The sequence below is a fragment of the Acyrthosiphon pisum genome, chromosome X (genome assembly GCF_005508785.2).
Source record: "Acyrthosiphon pisum isolate AL4f chromosome X, pea_aphid_22Mar2018_4r6ur, whole genome shotgun sequence".
Classification (NCBI taxonomy): Eukaryota; Metazoa; Arthropoda; class Insecta; order Hemiptera; family Aphididae; genus Acyrthosiphon; species Acyrthosiphon pisum.
Window position 1 is genome coordinate 8590528 of NC_042493.1, and position 19791 is coordinate 8610318.

At 27.0% G+C, this 19791-nt stretch overlaps 1 protein-coding gene across 1 annotated transcript in view; it reads right to left on the reverse strand.

Moving 5' to 3' along the window:
- Window positions 1-6449: 6449 nt before the first annotated feature.
- The window catches only part of LOC100161855 (DDB1- and CUL4-associated factor 8-like), a 25286-nt gene continuing 11944 nt past the window's right edge, over window positions 6450-19791 (reverse strand). Inside the window, exons 4-11 of the mRNA XM_029492838.1 lie at window positions 10233-10425; window positions 10065-10172; window positions 9697-9957; window positions 9359-9609; window positions 8900-9089; window positions 8514-8817; window positions 6675-6805; window positions 6450-6618 (exon numbers count right to left, since the gene is read on the reverse strand). Of these exons, the coding sequence (XP_029348698.1) occupies window positions 6487-6618; window positions 6675-6805; window positions 8514-8817; window positions 8900-9089; window positions 9359-9609; window positions 9697-9957; window positions 10065-10172; window positions 10233-10425 (1570 nt within the window). The 3' untranslated portion in view covers window positions 6450-6486. The remainder of the gene's footprint in view (window positions 6619-6674; window positions 6806-8513; window positions 8818-8899; window positions 9090-9358; window positions 9610-9696; window positions 9958-10064; window positions 10173-10232; window positions 10426-19791) is intronic.

Consider the following 19791-nt stretch of genomic DNA (forward strand, 5'->3'; position numbering starts at 1 on the left):
GCTTTTGAAAACTACTGGGAAATTTAAATTTTGACCTCCCCCAATGCACCAACGATATTCACTTTCTGATCGAACAAGATACTGAAGTTGAAAATCGAAGCATTATTTCGATTACTTATCGTGTACACACACAAAAAAAAAAAAATAAATTAATAAAAAAATAAAAAAAAAAACACACATCATTGTAAAATCAATACATTCATCGTTCCACTCAGAATCTAAAAGAAGCCAGGAAGGTAAATGTTCAACTTTTACCTACGAATAAGTGCCAAATAGATATCAATGGATACCAAAAACCACCCTCAAAGTTGATGATCGAAATATTTTTACTATTATAAAAATAAAAATGAAAAACACAAATCATTGTAAAACCAATACATTCATCGCTACTCTAAGAATTTACAAAAGTATAAAAATAAACTGAAAAGTTTGATTTATTACCCGTCGGCGATACTTGCGTCATAAGTCATAACCATAACTCATAGCCAACTGCAATGACTAATGAGAGATAGAAATCAATATACCCCACCATATATATATACACTACAGCCGCGAATTACAATGTAGGTATAATCCTATTTGTAAAGTCAGACGAAATTACTTTTTTTTTATTTTTTTCCCGTTTTGACTTTTGATAAATCGTCCGTCGGGCGGCCGTCTGTTGATAAATCGTCCGCGGAATAAACGAAACACAAAAAGTCAATATTATACGCCATACGCGACCGCGAAGAAGTAATGTCTATTGTATACCTGTATACGACGACAATGCGTATTCGAGCTTTTTTGGCATATTATATTGTATAATAATAAATAATAATAATTATTATTGTCAAATGAAAGACAAATTACCGCAAGTCATCGCTCGACGACGGATAACCCATCCAAATATATCAATATATTATATAAATTATACGCGTACCTATTAGCTGTATTATAGTACTATAGTGTTTATATTATATTATTTTATATTATTATATACAACATTACAACATTACAACGTGAAATGACATTTGGCGAAATTCAATTTCGAAAATCTGTACGTCTAAAAACAAACTTCTCGCTGTAATAAATAATTTAAATCACATTAATATCGGTAGGTTCGTAAAACGGGTATTGGAATCCGCTTAGGGAAACCGATTTGAGTTGAACGTTAATTCTATGGTTGATGCCCAATATCATTCCTCAATTATTTTTCTAATTCACCGTTTTATTCTCGCGTTACGTTCATCAAAAATCAGTTACATAAAGTTTAATCAGATGAAATATCTGTTTAGTACGCGTCGTATAATTACCATGTAGGTATAGGTACACCTATTCACGATTTTAAATAATGTATTATACCTATGCCGAATGTACCAATTTCTATTTTTACTGAATTTAAAATGAATTACTAATATTTCCTATACTAATAATTTATACGTTTTCCTATATAATTTCCTATGTATGTATGTATGTATGTATGTATATAGGTAGCTTAAATAATCATTGTTTAACTATATATGTACATACTATTTTAATAATTATTCTTTGTACTGCGTTTCGGTATTTTTACGTTATCTATTCAATAAGTTGAGTTAAATAATTATCCGATACCTATATTATTTTTAACTTAATTTATTTAAAAACGAATGGATAAAAAAAAATTAAGCTAAGTAAATTAGTTTAGTAGCGTCATTTTAATATTTACATGGGCAACCCATTATAAGTAAAATAATATCAAAACATATTCTCCATTAGATAATTTTAAAAAAATGGCAACGGCACGTAGTATAGTGTTCCCAAGCGGTCACCAATCAAAGTGTACTAACTATATGCTCGACGTTACTTAACTTCAGTGATCGGACGAGAACTGGTGTAGGTATTCAATGTAGTATGGTCGTTGGCATACGGCTTATCGTTTATTACAAGATTTAAAATATGTGATAGGTAGGTAACTAAATAGTTGTGCTCTAATTAAATAAATAAAAAAAATGTTGAATACCTACGTCCTACCTAGTTAAAATCAATATTAATACTTAAATTAATGTTAATCATCTGCAGTAACATGCGCGTGAACAATGAGCTGTAGGATTTTAGATTCTGAGTGGAACGATGAATGTATTGATTTTACAATGATGTGTGTGTTTTTTTTGTATCTGTCATTATCTTTTAGGACAGTAAATATGCTTAGATTTTCTTCAACAGTATCTTTTCTGATAGGAAAGTGAATCTAGTTGGTACATTGGAGGGTCAATAGTAAAAATGTCCTAGTAGTTTTCAAAAGCACCGTTAAAAACAAAAGAAAAATTAAGGAAAAACTGAAATCTTTACGCAAAATCTGTTTTCGAGAAAATCGGTTTTGGTTTTGGTGCAACTTTTATACAAATGACCGCAGGTACATGACATTTTCACTGGTTGTTAATATTTCCATTTTTATACATGTTAGAATTTTATATTTTAATTGATAGATTTTTTTATTAGCACTTTAAGTTTAAAAATTGACAAAATATGGAAAAATCACGAAAATTAGCGAATTATTTTGAGTTAAGATCATAAAAATTTTTCTTTTTAAATCTAAGATTTTAAAATGTAATACAAGATTCCTTATAAGATTTTACCTTTGTAAAAAAATAAATGTCTACCGGCAAGTCAAATTAAATTTTTATTTTAAATTTTTATATTTTTTTAATTAAATTTTTTATTCAAATTTTTACAACATTGGATATTCATTCGATTTCTCGTTTAGTGATTTTCTTATTGTGTTTTAATTAAAGAAACGAATGATTGCAGATACTTGAAAATTTCACTAAATGTTTATATTAACATTTTCTATACACGATAACATTTTGAAAATAATTTGACTCTTTTCGAGCTGTTTACGGACATTGTCAGTTTACAATTTTTTTAGTTCTTTTTTCTATAAATATCAATAAAAGTGTAAAAATACATTAACACAGTTTATTTTTATAGTCATTTTAAGTTCAAATTTGGTCAAAATTACATAATATTAAAAAACCTATTACCTAGAATATCTATTTGTTTTGTTATGATTGTATAATATTATTCGTGGGTAGGTATACTTGAAACTTATAAAGGATACTATTATATATCTATGATAGTATCACGGTTTGTTGTTGATGTATAAAGCGTTATAAGTACCTAAAAGATATTGTGATATGATTAATTTGGAATTTATTATAGATCAATTTTTATTTTAATACCATGGATATAAATATATAATATGTCTTATACCTCGACTGACATATCGACTTCGCTTAGAATCGTTTTTCTTATACATTAATATTATATCATTGAATTCAAATTTAATACCATCAATTATACAGTGGCCCATTTGTAACCTACTGTACAGCAGAGCGACGTCCACTTACCCACCTTTTTAATATTGAATGTTGAGGATCAGAGCCCGGAGGGATGTAATTTATTTAAGTTTATATAGTTATATAGGTGGGTTTAACACTGTAACTTTCGTCCTTCTGTAATATTATAATACACCAGCTATAATCAGGATTGGGATTTTATAGCATTTGCATATTATTTCTTATGAGATACTTAAAAAATAGCAGAGTAAGCTAAAAAATGTATTTCATGATACAGAGAACTCAAATTAAACATTTTATTTTGCTTTTTTTGGATTTTTCGAGACTTTTTTTCATTTTAACCTGATTTTGAATCAAAATCAGTTATATTTTATGAAATTATATTTTAGTAAACGTGTTTTTAGATTTTTGACAATCGAACTATTACAATAATTTCGTATTAGGTTTTTGGTTCTAATTTTTGTTACCTGTTGATTTTTTTGGGGGTTTTTTTTGTCGATTTGTTTCGTGATTATTAATCACCGATTATCAACGAACGTGCGTTGAATGCGTTATATAGGTAGTCAATTAATTTGGATCAGTGATCAGAGTGACTTAATTATTTGAAATCTTAAGTAACTACCTATAATAATTTATAAGTGATTAAAAAATTATTAATTAATCAATTTCTTTTTTCCCCCATATTTTTAACGCGTATTTAGCGATATTTAAGGTAATATTATCGCCCATATTTATGCAATTTTAAGTTCTATAAAATCCCAACCCTGTCTATAATAATAATATGTCGTAACTTCATCGCTAAATAGAATTTTTCATAAAAAGATAACTATTTCATGAGTGGGAACGACTTTTAAACACTACCTACCCATATCTATGTGAAATACTAAAAAATTTTACAAAATGGTCACTTCAATTTAATTTATTAAATTGTAATGTGTTATTTTTTCCACTATGTGATTCACTGTTCACTTTGTGTACCTGCTGAATATCGTACACATCAAGTTTCATTAGATCCATTATTATTATTATAATTTATTTATTTAATTAGGTGTATCAATTAAGCCACATGATCATGTCAAATACAATAATATTTATATTCTATTCTACTAGGTATAGATAGTACTATTATATAATGCGGGCGTGCAGCTATAGGACTAGGTATCTGAAATGAGTTGATGATATTGATTATAGTTTTGATAAAAGTCATAAATCATTATCATAATGTTATAATATTAGCATTTTGGTTTTACCATTTACTTTGACGGCTTGACATTCAACAGTGTGTAGATTCCATAAGGACCATTTGATCACATTTTATTCTGGACTATAATAATACCTATACCTACCTAGCTTAATAAATATGGATGATTGTAAAGAAAAAAGTGAATTTTACAAAAATATGGGAAAATATTATTTGGTTAAACTTGGTAAACGTAGTATGTACCTGTAGTCAATAATTTCCTAATTATGTCAAAAAATAAATCTTTTATTTGGTATACTTTAAAAGCTCCCCACAAAAAGTATTTTTAAATTACAACAAAATAATTATTCTTTGTTAAAATATATAATTTTGTCAAAATTTGAACTAAAAACATCTATAAAAAAATGTGTTTATATATTTTTAGATATTTGTTTTGTATTACAGTATGAACCCGGAATGTTGAGTAATATTTGAGAAATACAACACTGGTGGCGCCATCTGTACAGTAAAAAATGCATAGAAAATAATGAAATTAAATGTTAAAAATCTTTCTCCGACGAAGTCAGGTAGTACAGTTAGTAGTTAGTGCTACTAACTCAACTGAGGTATGAACGAACCACGATGTAGAGAAAATAAGGTGATACCACTTCTAAATATTCCGGGACCACGGTAGGTAGCTACACAATTCACCCGGAGGCCTGAGTTTCCTTTTTATTGCATGTAAAACACGAGGAAGAGAGGATTTTCTTTGTAAAATAATAAGTTTGTGAAGTTAAAACTTAATATGTGTTATATATACTTCAAATTTAAATGTGTTCGTTGAATAAGAACTATTTTTAGTAATTAAAATAAAAGAATAGCTACTGTTTACATTTTACTAACATAAAACATTTATATTTATTATTTATCAATCAGTCAGTTAGGAGTCAGGGCACATTCGATTATATTATTTATTGTAGAGTTTAGTAAAATTAAAATATATAAATAAAACATTTTTTACATGTTTTTTTTAATAATAACTAGGTATTTTTAATAATTAAAATAATAATAAAAAATTTAAAAATCAAATCATAATGAGTATGTATAATATAGTATTATAAAATTAAAACTAAAAATACAATTTTTTTTAATAGTCAGGTATTAGCATTAGATATTAGGTATAGTCATAATTGTATTGCTGGTATTTCAAGAATGAATTCAAAAATAAATGTGTTTTTTTTTGTGTGTATGTGTCACCTTTTGAGGCGATAAAATGTTATCGATTTTCTACTTTAGCATCTTTTCTGGCAAGTAAGTGAATTTAGTTGGTACTCTGGGGATCAAAAGTAAAATATTCAAATAGTATTTTAAAGCTTCGGGAAAACAAAAAAAAAATTAAGGCAAAACTAAGGTTCTTACGTAAAATCAGTTTTCGACAAATTAGATTTTAATTTTTAGTAATTCCTAAATTATACTAAAAATACTTAAAATAAAAAAATTTAAGTCTGGTTAAAATGTTTTTTTGAAAATTTGAAAATAATTAATTTGTAAATCTGGTTTTTAGAAAACTTTTGATTGTAAAAATAATCATCTAAGTCAAGTGGTATATTTTTTATGATTTTTTAAAATAATTTTTTTTGAAGTAACTCATTAATTTGAAAAGTAATAACTATTTAAAAAAAATATTTAGATTTTAACAAATACCTATATCAGATTTTACATAAAATATTTTTAAAAAATTTATATACCACTGGATAAAATTTTCTTAACATAAATAATGAAATTTCAATTAAAAAAAACCAGATTTACAAATTGGGTATTTTAAATTTCTCAAATTATAATATCTGAATTAAATTTTTTTATTTTCAGTATTATACTATAGCGCAAAAAATAGGAAAAAACATGATAAAAAAAAAAAAAAAATAATAATATTTAGAATTTAAGTGATTTCATTTGTCAGGTCTTCCTGTTATGCCCTGTATAGGTACATCATTTTGCCAATCTGAGCTTTTTTTTATTCGGCTGATGAGATATATTTGAAGGTTCCCATATTTTAATAGTCTGATCTAAACCACTAGTTGCCAGGGTTGGCATATGTGGATGTCCTTCCAATACATTAACCTAAAAACAAAAAATATGATTAGTAATATAATTTTGAAGGTAAATATCAAACTTACAGTTCCTTTTCTACCAGCACGTTTTCTTTGAACAATAGCTTCAGTTTTTTTATCCCATATAAACATATATCCACAGTCTGATCCAGATATCACGTAATCACTTCTTGGTCCATAGAAATTGACACCTTTGGCTAGAACTAAAATGAATAATATTGTAGTAACAGTAGTGAGTTTTCCAGGCATGCTTAAAAATAAAATTGTAATTAATGAAAATACAAAAATTATATTGTCATCAATGATATAATATTACGAATTTAAAAAAATCATAATATATGAAAAAAATGTCATCTATTTCTTATCTGTGTTTATCTTTATGACTTTATCGTAACATTTATTGACAGAGCATGCGATAGCTGTGTGCGCAAGCTATATGACGCTTATTATCACTGTGAAATACCGGATGTTCCAAGACCTTTAGCCGCGGTACTAATCATCCAAGACATGCTCAGTCGGTTGTTTTTCGTCAATGAATCTTGTAATATACAAATATATGACAATTATTGTACTTGTTCTGTTTTGTTATTTGTTGTAATATTTTTTTTTATATTGTCTAATTTTTAAAACTGTACTATTTAACTTAAATTATAGACGTTTATTAAGTGAAATATTAGATAGTAATTTGAATCAAATTAAGAGTAGATTTAAACCAATGGGAAAGTTGGAGTTTTTTTTCATTACTTAATTTTGTGTTGTATCAAAAACATAGTAAAGTATTTCCTGTTACTGAACTAAAGTGTTTAGAGAAGCAATACGGAAGTTTCCTTGATATTTGCGGGCTAAAAAATTAGTTACATGTTTTGTACAGCAGAATTTAAAGATAAACCAATTTTAAAAATAATCAAATAGGTACATGAATATTATTATAATTATATCTGAAAAAAGTATATAAATCAGCTAAATTAATTGCAACTATTCCAAGTACAACAGCATAAGCAGAAAGAACATTTTCAGCCCTCAAAAGAATAAAAACATGTTGTAGGTCTACTCTAGGTCAAAAGTTTTAGAAGATTTAAAAAAATAAGTCTTGAATTTTACTCTAAAGTAACAGAAAAGTTTGCTGAAAAAAGAATTTACTTAATACATAAAAAAAAAAATGTGAGCGTAACTTATTCTACTTAAAAGAGTTAGTCAAATTGGTCAAATAATTTAGAGAGTCAAATTATAAAATCTTTATTAAAATGATTAAAATATTAAATTTAAGTCTAATTTATAAATTAAATAGAACTATAATACATTATGATAAATGAGCATGCCCATATATCGGAGTCAGCATTTGCCACTGTATAGTGATGTAAGTACAACTAATATGTATTAAGCTTTGAAGCATCTATATAATGACAGTTACTAAAATTATATAAAGAAAAGTCGTTAATAAGAGAAACTAATGTAATAAGTATAAAACTTAACTAATAAAAACCACCACTTTTTGTAAGACGCCATGAAATTTGTTTTTTCTCTTAGACCCACGTGCAATATAGATAAAATGTATTTGTGTAAAATAGTTTTTTTGTTTGAGTAATATTGTAGAACAAATTGCCTATTAGAAAAAAATAATAGAGGATAATGTTTTTGAGGGTTTGACATATTGGTTTTATATTTTATAGTCATTTGACTTAAAATATTCAGCTTTAAAAATAAAATTGTTTTTTTGTAAATTTAAATGGATATTAAATTGTTTTTAAATAATGTTTAGACAAATTGATATTTTATACTTTGAGTAATTTTAGAGTAAATTTACCCAAATGAATTTGTATGAATGCATTTTATCTAAGTTATGTATGGGTGTGGGTAAAAATACAAACAGTGCGCACCTAACATAAGATAAATTAAATTAAATACCAGTCATTCTATTTATATGGCCACTATAATTGTGTAGTATGGAATTTGATCGACCATTAGCATCAAATAGATAAATGTCATCTCCACTATAAGAAGCTAAAATTTCAGTTCCACAATAACTGTACACAGCAGATGTAATCTGTCTTGAATAGTGAGGATTTGATACTGAACTTAAATACTCTTCAATCTCATAATTGTCAGTGACATAAACATCACTATGTTCAGTGCCATCAAGATCATTATTATCAGTGTCATTAGTATCACTATCATCAGTTCTATTAATACTAGTAGCAATATTATCAGTCTGTACAAATTTATTTCAAAAATTAAAAAATACTGAAAATTTTAGTTCAAATGTGTTAAGTATAGCTGTATAATCTATTTACTTTAATTGTTTTGGTATTCTTAAGCTCACGGTAGAATACTTTAATTGGCTCCATGGTTAGTTGTCTTTTGTCGTACATTCTTACATATTCATCATTACCATTTACAATAAACTCATATGGCTTCAGAGGATTAATGTCAATACCATATAGACGCACAGTAGAACCATGAATATTTTTGATATGTAGTATACTAATCAACAAAATAATAGATACTTTTAAATTTAATTAATTTTTAAATACTGATTAGTTATTGTTTATCAATGATTATTAATTAAATTGTTAAATGTTTGGATAAAAAAAAATTTGGTGGATTCACCAATAAACACAAGGAAGCAAAAATAAAGATTATAAAATGCTAAAATTGCATGTATTTTAAAAATCTCAAAAAGATTATTTCATAAGAAAAATTATAGGTACTTTTTAAATTATTAATGATGTAAAAAAATGTATAATTCTTACTTGGTAATTCTTTCATTTTCGTTAATAGGAGATTCACGAATATCTAAATTTTTAACAATTCCATCATATCCACAACTGAGAATTACATATGGTGTTTCGTGATGTAGACAAATTTTGTTGCAAGAGATACCATGGCGTCCTATTATTTTACAATATAGAACATCAGCTTCACTTAAAATAGACATTACAACTAAGCCATCTCGTCCACTTGATACAATGTGGGCATCTCCATGTGTGGTGAGAAATTTAGTCTATAGAAATAATAATTAACAATGAGTTAATATCATTTTAAGACATTGAACATAAATATAATATACTGAAAAAAAATTTACTTGAAATATAATTCTAGAATGTATACTATTAAAATTGAGTAAACATTTATCATTTGACCAATCCCATAAACATATATTTGAATCATCTGATCCACTTGCTATTATGTTACCGGTTTTATTAAAGTCTAGTGAATTTACATATCCTTCATGGTTTGTTAAGAGTTTACTCAATTTGAGTTTATGTACAGCAACCGCTGATTGATAGAACTTATAACCCCACTGAGCACGGGTGTTATACTGGCCGATTTCTCTAAAAAAAAAACTTAATTATTTTACCAACTAAATATATGACATTTACCTATAAACCTATTATATAATTCTTTAGGAAGACACCAATAATTGGACTTTGAAGGAGTGGTTTTGATTTTTTTAACTTGTTTTTGTTTAAATGATCTAAATACATGTGAATTTCTTGAACTATGAGATGAGTCATCGTCTGAACTATCTAAATCTTCTGAGGAGGTGTTAAATAATGTTTCAATCTAAAATGATAAAATTAAAATTAAAATTAAATAATTTAGGTATGGACTTTGAAAACTTACATCACTAGATGAAGAATCCGTAGGATTTATTAAATTATATTCACTTCCTGAAGAATTATCTATATCAAAAGTTGGACTTTCAATACTACGGAGTTCATAATCGAATTCCCGAGGAGTACCCAAATATTGGTTGAAAAAATGAGACATATTGTTATTATCTGTTGATAACTCTGAATCAGTATCAGACATATTTCTATGGACATAATAAATAATGTATAACACCGGTAAAACAATTTGATATTATATTTTTAATTAGAAATATAAATGTGTATATAGGTTCGAGTTAAGTTGAAACCAGTTTCACTTATTTTACTATGTGAATTCCTTAAAAAACTACGATTTAAGAAACACATAAAATAAATCAGATTGTAAAAGCAAATTAGCAAAAATATCACTTAAAATCTAAAATGCTTATAACATGTAACATAAATTGTATATTTGGAATCTTTGATATATATAATAAATAATAAACATATAGCAGACTTTGCTAATTTTTATTGTTTTCTATAATAATAAGCGAATGTTAAGCAATCCTAGCCCTCCTGATATCCATAATTAAAACATTATAGCTAGTCAACAACGTACAAACTAATAAGAAACATGAAAACTATCTTTTAGATGTATTATTTATGGAAATTAAATAAATCAATATCTACAAAATAATAAGTATTAAAATACAAAACTATGTCTGGATTTAATTACTAACCCTGTGCATGTTACAAGTCGTTAGAAGTTAAAACATTTGTTAATATCTTTTAAATAACTTTACTAACAAACCGTAATTATTGAATCCATCGACCTCTGGACTTATAAATACATCTAATATTCATTTATCATTTGTTTACTATTTCTAATAAGTTGTTTTAAAAATTATTTAAGCTTAATTTTCTACGATAGTAGGTAGGTAGGTTGTTTGATTTTAAAAATATTTTATTAGATGACAACAAATAACAATTGTTTGTAATAACTGGAGCGCGGATATATGCTTTAAAAACCAATCAAATAGGTATACTCTAAAAAATCTTATATATGCATAAATATATGCACTAAAATGTTAAAATATGCATAAAAAAATGTGTTTAATGAACATTTAATTGAAACATTTAAATATAATTTAAACATAAAATGGCCAAAAAAAACATTGAAATAATAAGCACTAAAAGATGAAATATGCAATTAAATATGTAAAATAAGCACTTAAAAGTAGATAAATGTCAAAATATTCAAAAATATGCACTAAAAAAGTTTTTTTAAATCGTTATGTCATGAAACAAATTTTGTGCTAACTTAGTATATCATACGATCAAACCGAATAAATATGCATATGCATACAAATCTGCGCTCTAGTAATAACAATAATTATCTAAATACCTATACCCACAACTAAGCACTAGCAGTAACATCATATTATGCTATAAATTTCATATTTTTTATTCTCAAAACAACTATTTTAGTATACAGTACTCAAACAAATTAAACATTTCTAATGAACATTATGGTAAAAAAATAAAATAAAATTTAAATTAACAATAATATAACTATAGACATATAACTATAGTTATATAATATAACTGATAAGTGATAATAAGGGGTACAATGTTGTAAAAATTGTTATTTGAGGCCGTACTCAACTGTGGTCTATGATGGTAGAGACTATTTGAATTAGGTAATCTCAAGTCAATACAGCATGAAATTTCTCTCAACAATTATGGAAATCAAAATCACAACACACTGCACACATAGTATCTACATTATATTATTAATATATACGATATACCCCAACAACCGAATACATTTAAAATATAATTTGTGCATACCTACGGTAAAAAACATAATATTATATATGTGCCAGGTGCATACCCTATCTGCTCACCAATTCTGTTCGCCGACTATAGTAGGTAAATAATTAGATTAGAACTAATTAATTAATTTCAATTCTTCATTTCACTGTTCTCTCGTGGATGGGATCAGGGTAGTTGTGGTCAGTGGTCAGTAGTCACGGTCACGGAGTACGAATTACGGACTATGCTAAAAGACTAATAATCAATAAATAATAATTATTAACTCATAAGTTATAACAACGGTCTTGGAAGATAAGGTCGGACAACTTCCCACCCTCCCGCCTATTACAATATTTCATTTAAACGAGGCAAAAACGCTTCTCCGTTAGACGTATTTTGAGGTTAAGAACATTATTTATATGTCATGCGGGGTTATTTTATAGACTATATTATTTTCTTCGACCATATAAACTAGTTGGTTTATAATAAACTAACTAGTTTATATGGTTGAAGGATATTTTAAACGTGTATAATACTATAATGACATAACCTCAAAAAACGTCTGTAGGTTAATGCTGATAATGAATAGTTGTCCGACCTTATCTTCTAAGACCGTGGCTATAACTGTTAACCACGGTTGTAGATATACTGGTTGCACAACTCTATAAAATAAATGGACCCTCTCATAATTTTGTTATCATAAAATGAAGAACTAATGAGCGCTCCTCGTGGGGTATTTTTGAAACATTAACCATATTAACCTAGTCTATTCAACAATTGGCCGCTAGTTCCCAATCAACTATCTTGATTCAATTTGTTAAAGGATAAGGTACTATATGTTGAAATTGAAGCACTCCTTCTGGTAGAAATTTTGTATACAGAATAAAATAAAAAAAAAAAAAATAAGCACCATTGTAAAACCACTAGCTTCCTCGCTCCGCTTAGAATCTAAAATAACTATTGAATAAGTGTTACTTATGATGGATGGAACAAAGGTGGTACATTCTTCCCTTCTGCTTTTAATTTTTTATAATTACTCAAATAGCCAGATGTACATTCAGGAACAAAACATTTGTTAGGCATATTAATTAGGACTATATGTCTATATGAAATATGTTTAAAAAAATAATAAGTTTTAAGGGTAGATGGTAATAGTTCTACTATGTGGTAGTGTGGTACTAAAGAATAATAAAATATAAATAAACAATGTTCATCAATATGTTAATAATATGTTTATTATTCAAAACAAATATACTGAAATAGACCATAATATTGCTTATTAAATATTTCCGAAACCGGCCTTTTTAGCGCTTCCTAGTGGACAATTGTGTAACTAAGCTGCCATAAAAACGGTACTCATTGATTTCTCATACGTACAATTAATAGTGACTACACCGTTTTACCTACATCGTGCTTGGAACCAAACTGACTTGCCAGAACAGCTGTTGCAAACTACACCTAGCGCTTGCATTCATATTAGTGGCTACTTTTACAAAATAATTTACCGCCAAATTTGTAAATATTTGTAATTAAATAAATTACCATGAAAAAAAAAATTCGTTATGTTAATTACTATCATTGGACATTGTTTATAACCAGGAATTCAAATATACCTATATCGTATATCTTAATCGTTTTTATAACTGTAATACATTTCCCATTTTTCATTAATCCAAAATAGTTTTTTATTTAAAACAAAAATGAGTTGTTGTGTACTATTTTGTGATTCTAAAAGAAAAAAAAGTGGGTAAGTCGATGTCGCTCTGTTGTACAGTAGGTTACAAGTGGGTCACTGTAATGGATGTTGTTAAATTTGAATTTAATAATATAATATCGTTGTACCTATAAGAAAAACGATTTTGAGCGATGACCAGAGGCGGACTTACCATTTTTCCGCCCCTAGGCATTACAACACTAGCGCACTGTACATTGGCGTGCTCCCACGGGGGGGGGGGAGTAATGTTCCATGAACTAAAACAAAACTATAAAAATTGTATTTAGGTATTTTTATATTTATACATACCAACTAAACAAATAAATATTAATACAATTTTGCATAGGTACATTTGTACACTTGTACAATAATTAAATCATTTTGCGCCTTGATTTATCTATAGCAAAATTATCTATGATTTGGTGGTGAGCACTCTAGTTTCTATAACCGTAATCGATTAGCAGATTTCGTCGCAATGTTTATTATTATTAATATTACTTTATCAAGACACCTGGTTTCCAGAATTAATTCCAGTATTCTAATTGTGTTGTGTGCGGGGTGAGGCGGGTCATTCCACTAAGCACTGTGCGAGCAGCTGTCCCCCACCTAGCTATAGTAGAGCGGCTATATACAATGTAATATGTAGTAATGTACTCGGCGGCCCGAGGCAGTATATTTGACCGCCTTGGCTGGCGTTTTGCGCATGCGCCATTCACAATATTGTACGTGTTTACGCCGCACACCCATATACCATCTCCCATGTATTAACATAAGCAACGCCGGCAACTGCCTCGTCGAGTGTCGATGTCGAACCTCTAGCGGTGGCGGCGCGCGCTGGGCTCAGGATTAAACTCAAACGGTAAGGTTATTATAGCTTATAAATTAAAACGTTACTGCGACATGACTTCGTGAGCCATTCTCTAGTTTCGTGCAAATTGTATACGAAAAAAAAATAATACAAAATATAAATTCAGGTAAATAGAATTATGAAATTATGAAAAACTAAAAAGTAAAAATTAACTAAAAAGTTGCGCCCTAGGCCAGTGCCTTGGTGGCCTATGGGTAAATCCGCCCCTGGCGATGACAGTTTGGCTGACTTATGATATTAGGTACTAAGTATATTTGATGATATTATTGTGAATAAAGTAATTTATATATTTACCTATTTACGTGGAACCTTGTTTTAAATTTCCAATCCTTTTTATAAATAGCATTATATCATTTTATAAATTTATAACTACAAAATAATTATTAAATTTTGTAAGAATTCGAACTGTAAATGCTTATAAAAAAAAATTAAAATTAATGTACATTAATATTTTTCAACTGCTATTTTAACAGTATATCAGAAGCCTTGTATTAAATTTGCATGCTTTTTATTCAACAAATAAAATTTCATTGATATTAATAGAAAAAAAAAACTAAAAAAATTAAAAACTGACAATTATTTTTCCCCCAAAAAGTGTTACTATTGCAGCCAATAATTGAAAACAGTATTAAACCGGATATATGTTTGGATATAATGAAGCCTATAAGTACAATTTCTGACTTAAATTGTATATCATTATATAAAAAACAAAAGGTTTTTATAAATATTAGTTATTTTATTTAAAATTCATGATGTGCAGGTAATAATAAATAATTAATGTTGTAGATCAGTAGATCACTAATCATGTTAACATTGAAGATGATCACTGCTATTTGAAGAATACCACAGCAAATAGATTTAACATTAATATTGATGATGAATGTTCCAGAGCAGGAAACAGTAACAGAAGTGTAAGTGTTAATAAAAAAAAAAGTTAAATTGGTAAGATTTTTTTGTATTTTTGTAGCGTATACATAATATGATTTGTATTTTTATATTTTAGTAGTTATAAACATTATGTATATTAAATGTGTCAATATATTTCAATATAATATTGTAAAGATGATCAAAATGATAAATGTTCCATCAAATTGGTTTTCTGATGTCCAACTTCTGGGATAAAAAATAAAAAATGTGTTGGATTTTATACATTAGGGAGCTTAAGAAAATTTTTTTTAATAAATATAGAAAAAGAACTTCTTTTAACAGAAGATAAGTACTAAACTAACTAAATTATAAATACTAATATTTATTTTATTTTTATTAAATTTAAATATAGATTTAAGATTAATTGTCTATGCCAGTAATAGACAAATTAGAGCTGAAGATATTAGTTGGTCGTCTTAAAATTGTATGGAATGTGTTGAAGATCTGGAAAATGTATTAATATACTGCATAATGTAAAATTTTGCAACAGTTGTGACAATTTTAATTATACTCCAGATATTAAATCTAAACTTGGACCACAGATAACAGAATTTAACGAGTCGTGATATCATTCCAAATGTACAGTAGGTACTACTTAAAAGCAATACCAAGTAACTATATATAATATAGTCACATTTCTTATATTATATAAAAAAAAAAAGTCCATACAATTGAAAAAATGTAAATACAATTTTAACTGATTAATCTAATCTTTGCAGTGACATATGTTTATGGTGTAAAAGATTATTTTAGGTACTACATTAAAAATAAATTAAATAGATAATCCTCAAAAATTTTCTTTCCACCTAACAAAAAAAAAAACAAGTTATAATTAATTTAAAAACAATGAAAAAAAGATGTTACCAAACTTTACCAGCTTTATAAAGCAAAACGTAAAATTACAAACAGAATTTACATTATACGAAATAAAAAATAAAATGAAAGAAATTACTAATAACAGTATCGAGCAAATAATTCAAAACAATAATTACAAAAATACCAAACTCACTTATTATATGATATATTTAACGCTTCTAAAATAAAAAATTCCAAAAATTATAGGTACAGCGAGAACTGTATTTTATTGTGTCTATTTTCCAAATTAGGTAAATTTACAGACTCGTACCTATGTGTTGGCACTTACTCAACTTTATTGGGGTTCTATCAATGTGATACATATAACACATACATAAAAACTTGTTTTGAGTCGAAAAAGGTACATAAAATAGGGCTGACGGTAATTCAGTACCTATACCTGTCTTCTGAAATTATTTTGATAAAATATAGGTATATACTATATAGTAAAAACCCGTCATTTACGGTATGGCGTGAAATACCGTCTATAAATTGTGTAAGTACCATAAAAAACCTTAAAAAATGGCATACCGTAAAAAACGCCCCCTTAAGAAAAAATTATTGGTACGTAAGTCGTAAGCCGTATAAACGATAACATTTTTCTATCTATACATTTTTAATACATTTTATTCCCTAATTTGAAGGTTTATTTTTACCATGTTCATTTTTTTTAGCGGTCAAATATGTATTTGAATTTTGAATTGGTATATTTTTAGTAATTTAGTGTAATATTAAGTAAATTTAAAATAAATTATTGATACTTTTTTTTTGTAACACTTTCAATAAGCAGAAAATATGAATTTGAACAAGTTAATTTAACATCAATGGAACTTTGGAACCTAGGTACCGTTTAGGGGGGTTACTATTTGCTCCAATTTGATTAAAGTTTAAACCTATATACTAAAATAATTATTTTACCGGTTAACATGAATTCAAAACCTTTATAGTTGTCACTTTATAAATTTGAATAGTAGAAATTAAGTACAATAATTTTAGCTATTGTTAATGGTTTACTTATCGTTTTGTTATTTCTTTCAAAACTAGGTAGGTACCTATGTAGCCAAGTAGATAACTTAAATTGTTAAATAAAATCACATACATCGGATTGATCGGACTGTATATAGTTTATTAAATATAATAGGTAAAATAATAATAATTATTTAAAATTATTAACGAATTTCGAAAAGGTCAACTCGCTATTCCACCTTATACGAATATACGATTGCAGTATTTCACGAATGATTAAAGTTTGATAAACGATATTTCTGTGGTAATAACTTTACTGAAGTGCTGTTTTAATATTATCGTCTTTATTATTATTCAAATGCGATCATTATCGCGTTTGAATTTAACATGATAATATACTCCTTACAATAATGCAGTATACCCACCAAAAAAAATGTCGATAGACGATTACAGTTTACCACGAAAACATGCAATGAATATTAAGTACCTACCTAGGAACTCTTACTATTTATTTTTATTTTAGTGCACGCAGTATAGAAATTCTACTAAACAAAAAAAAAACGTTTTAATTTTTACGCAATTGATATAATTTTGATAATTTTTTATTAATATACCGTATAAACCATATAAAGCAATCAGGTATTATGTCGTGTGAAATGTAAATTAGCCGTGGACATAAAACATACGGTATACCCATAGGACATAATATAGTCTATAGAAATACAATTCGTTCACTAAAATAAACTCGAAAACTTGTGGCTGTAAACGTTGGTATAATTTTAGATTCTGAGTGGAGCGATGAATGTATTGATTTTACAATAATGCGTGTTTTTATTTTTTTTTTGTGTCTGTCATCACGGTTTGAGGCGGCAAAATTGCTTCGATTTTCTTGATTCTTCAACAGTATCTTGTTCGATGGGAAAGTGAATCTAGTTCGTGCATTCGGGAGGTCAAATTTTAAAATGCGTTTTCAAAAGCAACGAGAAAAACAACATAAAAATTAAGGAAAAACGGGAATTTTTACGCAAAATCGGTTTTCACACAAAATCGATTATGGTTTTTGGTGTAACTCTAAAACAAATAAACGTGACATTTTCACTGGTTGTTTATATTTGCATTTTCTATACACGATAACATTTTCAAAATATTTTAATTGGTTTATAGGTTTATTCTGTCAAAATAATTAGAAGATGCAGTAGTCATTTTTAAAAGTACCTATTGAATCTTTTTAATGTGTATAGTGGTCTTTATAACGAGGTTTTCCAAACATACGTGGCTCTAACACCGTGCTCTTCAATCTGAGCACTGTGCAGTGTTGCTACCTATTTCTGGGTCAGGTAAGCTTAAGGATTGTATTAATTGATTTCAGCGAAGAAAAAAAGACAATTGACCTTGTTGTTGAATGTTGAAAGTCTAGTGGAGATCATTATAGAAATTCGTATAATACTCGCAGAATCTATTAAAAGTTTGTTTTAATTTTAATTATTTGAGTGTTTCATAAAAAAGTTCAGTAGGTACCAACTGATTTCAGATTTGAAGTAATATTTATTTTTTAAAATAATAGGTATTCGATCAAGTATGCAATATTTATAAATGCATATTTATACTAAATATAAATATAATTTATACAGTATATACTGTATTACTGTACATACCTTCATATTTGTTCAATTTTTCTTTCCATATTGCATAATTTTTGCATTTTTTAAATTCATATACCTATTTTCGGGTTCTAGACTTCTGGGCTAGTATAAGTAATAATAGAAACATTTGTGTAATAAATAGAAGCAGCTAGTATTATCTCCAAGTGTGTCAATAATGTAGGGCTGTTTGAATATGTTATACTTGATCACTTGTGAAAAATTAACAAAAGAAAAAAAACGGTTTTATTAGATTATTATTTAATTTATTAGATATACTTATACACCTATTGACTAATAAGTAAATAGTATACCTACTAATTATAATTATTACCTATAATAACTAAATATTATGTTATAAAAGCTTCTGTTTTATATATTTATAGTTTCAATGAATATTGAAATCCAAATGTTTAATCTAAAATCACCAATCATGACAACAAAAACTAAGAATTATACTTATTTTTATTTTACTTTAAAAATATCAAGCAACTACGCAAGTATGACTACATAATTGGATAAAGGTACGATAGAACTTAGAAGTATCTATAGTAATATGTATTTTGAACATTAATAAACTTTATTCATTATAATCATATATAATTCTTTTTAAAGAAGTAAATAAAGTATCAACCTAACGAAAAAACCTGATAATTATATAGGTACTATCATGAATACGTTATTTTACTTTTATTCTAGTTATAAAGTTTTAAAGAATAAAAAACCTAAACTTAGTGATAGTACAAATAAGAAATATTTTTTTTTACATTATCTATCGAATAATAGAAAACATCTAGTTTGTTTTGTG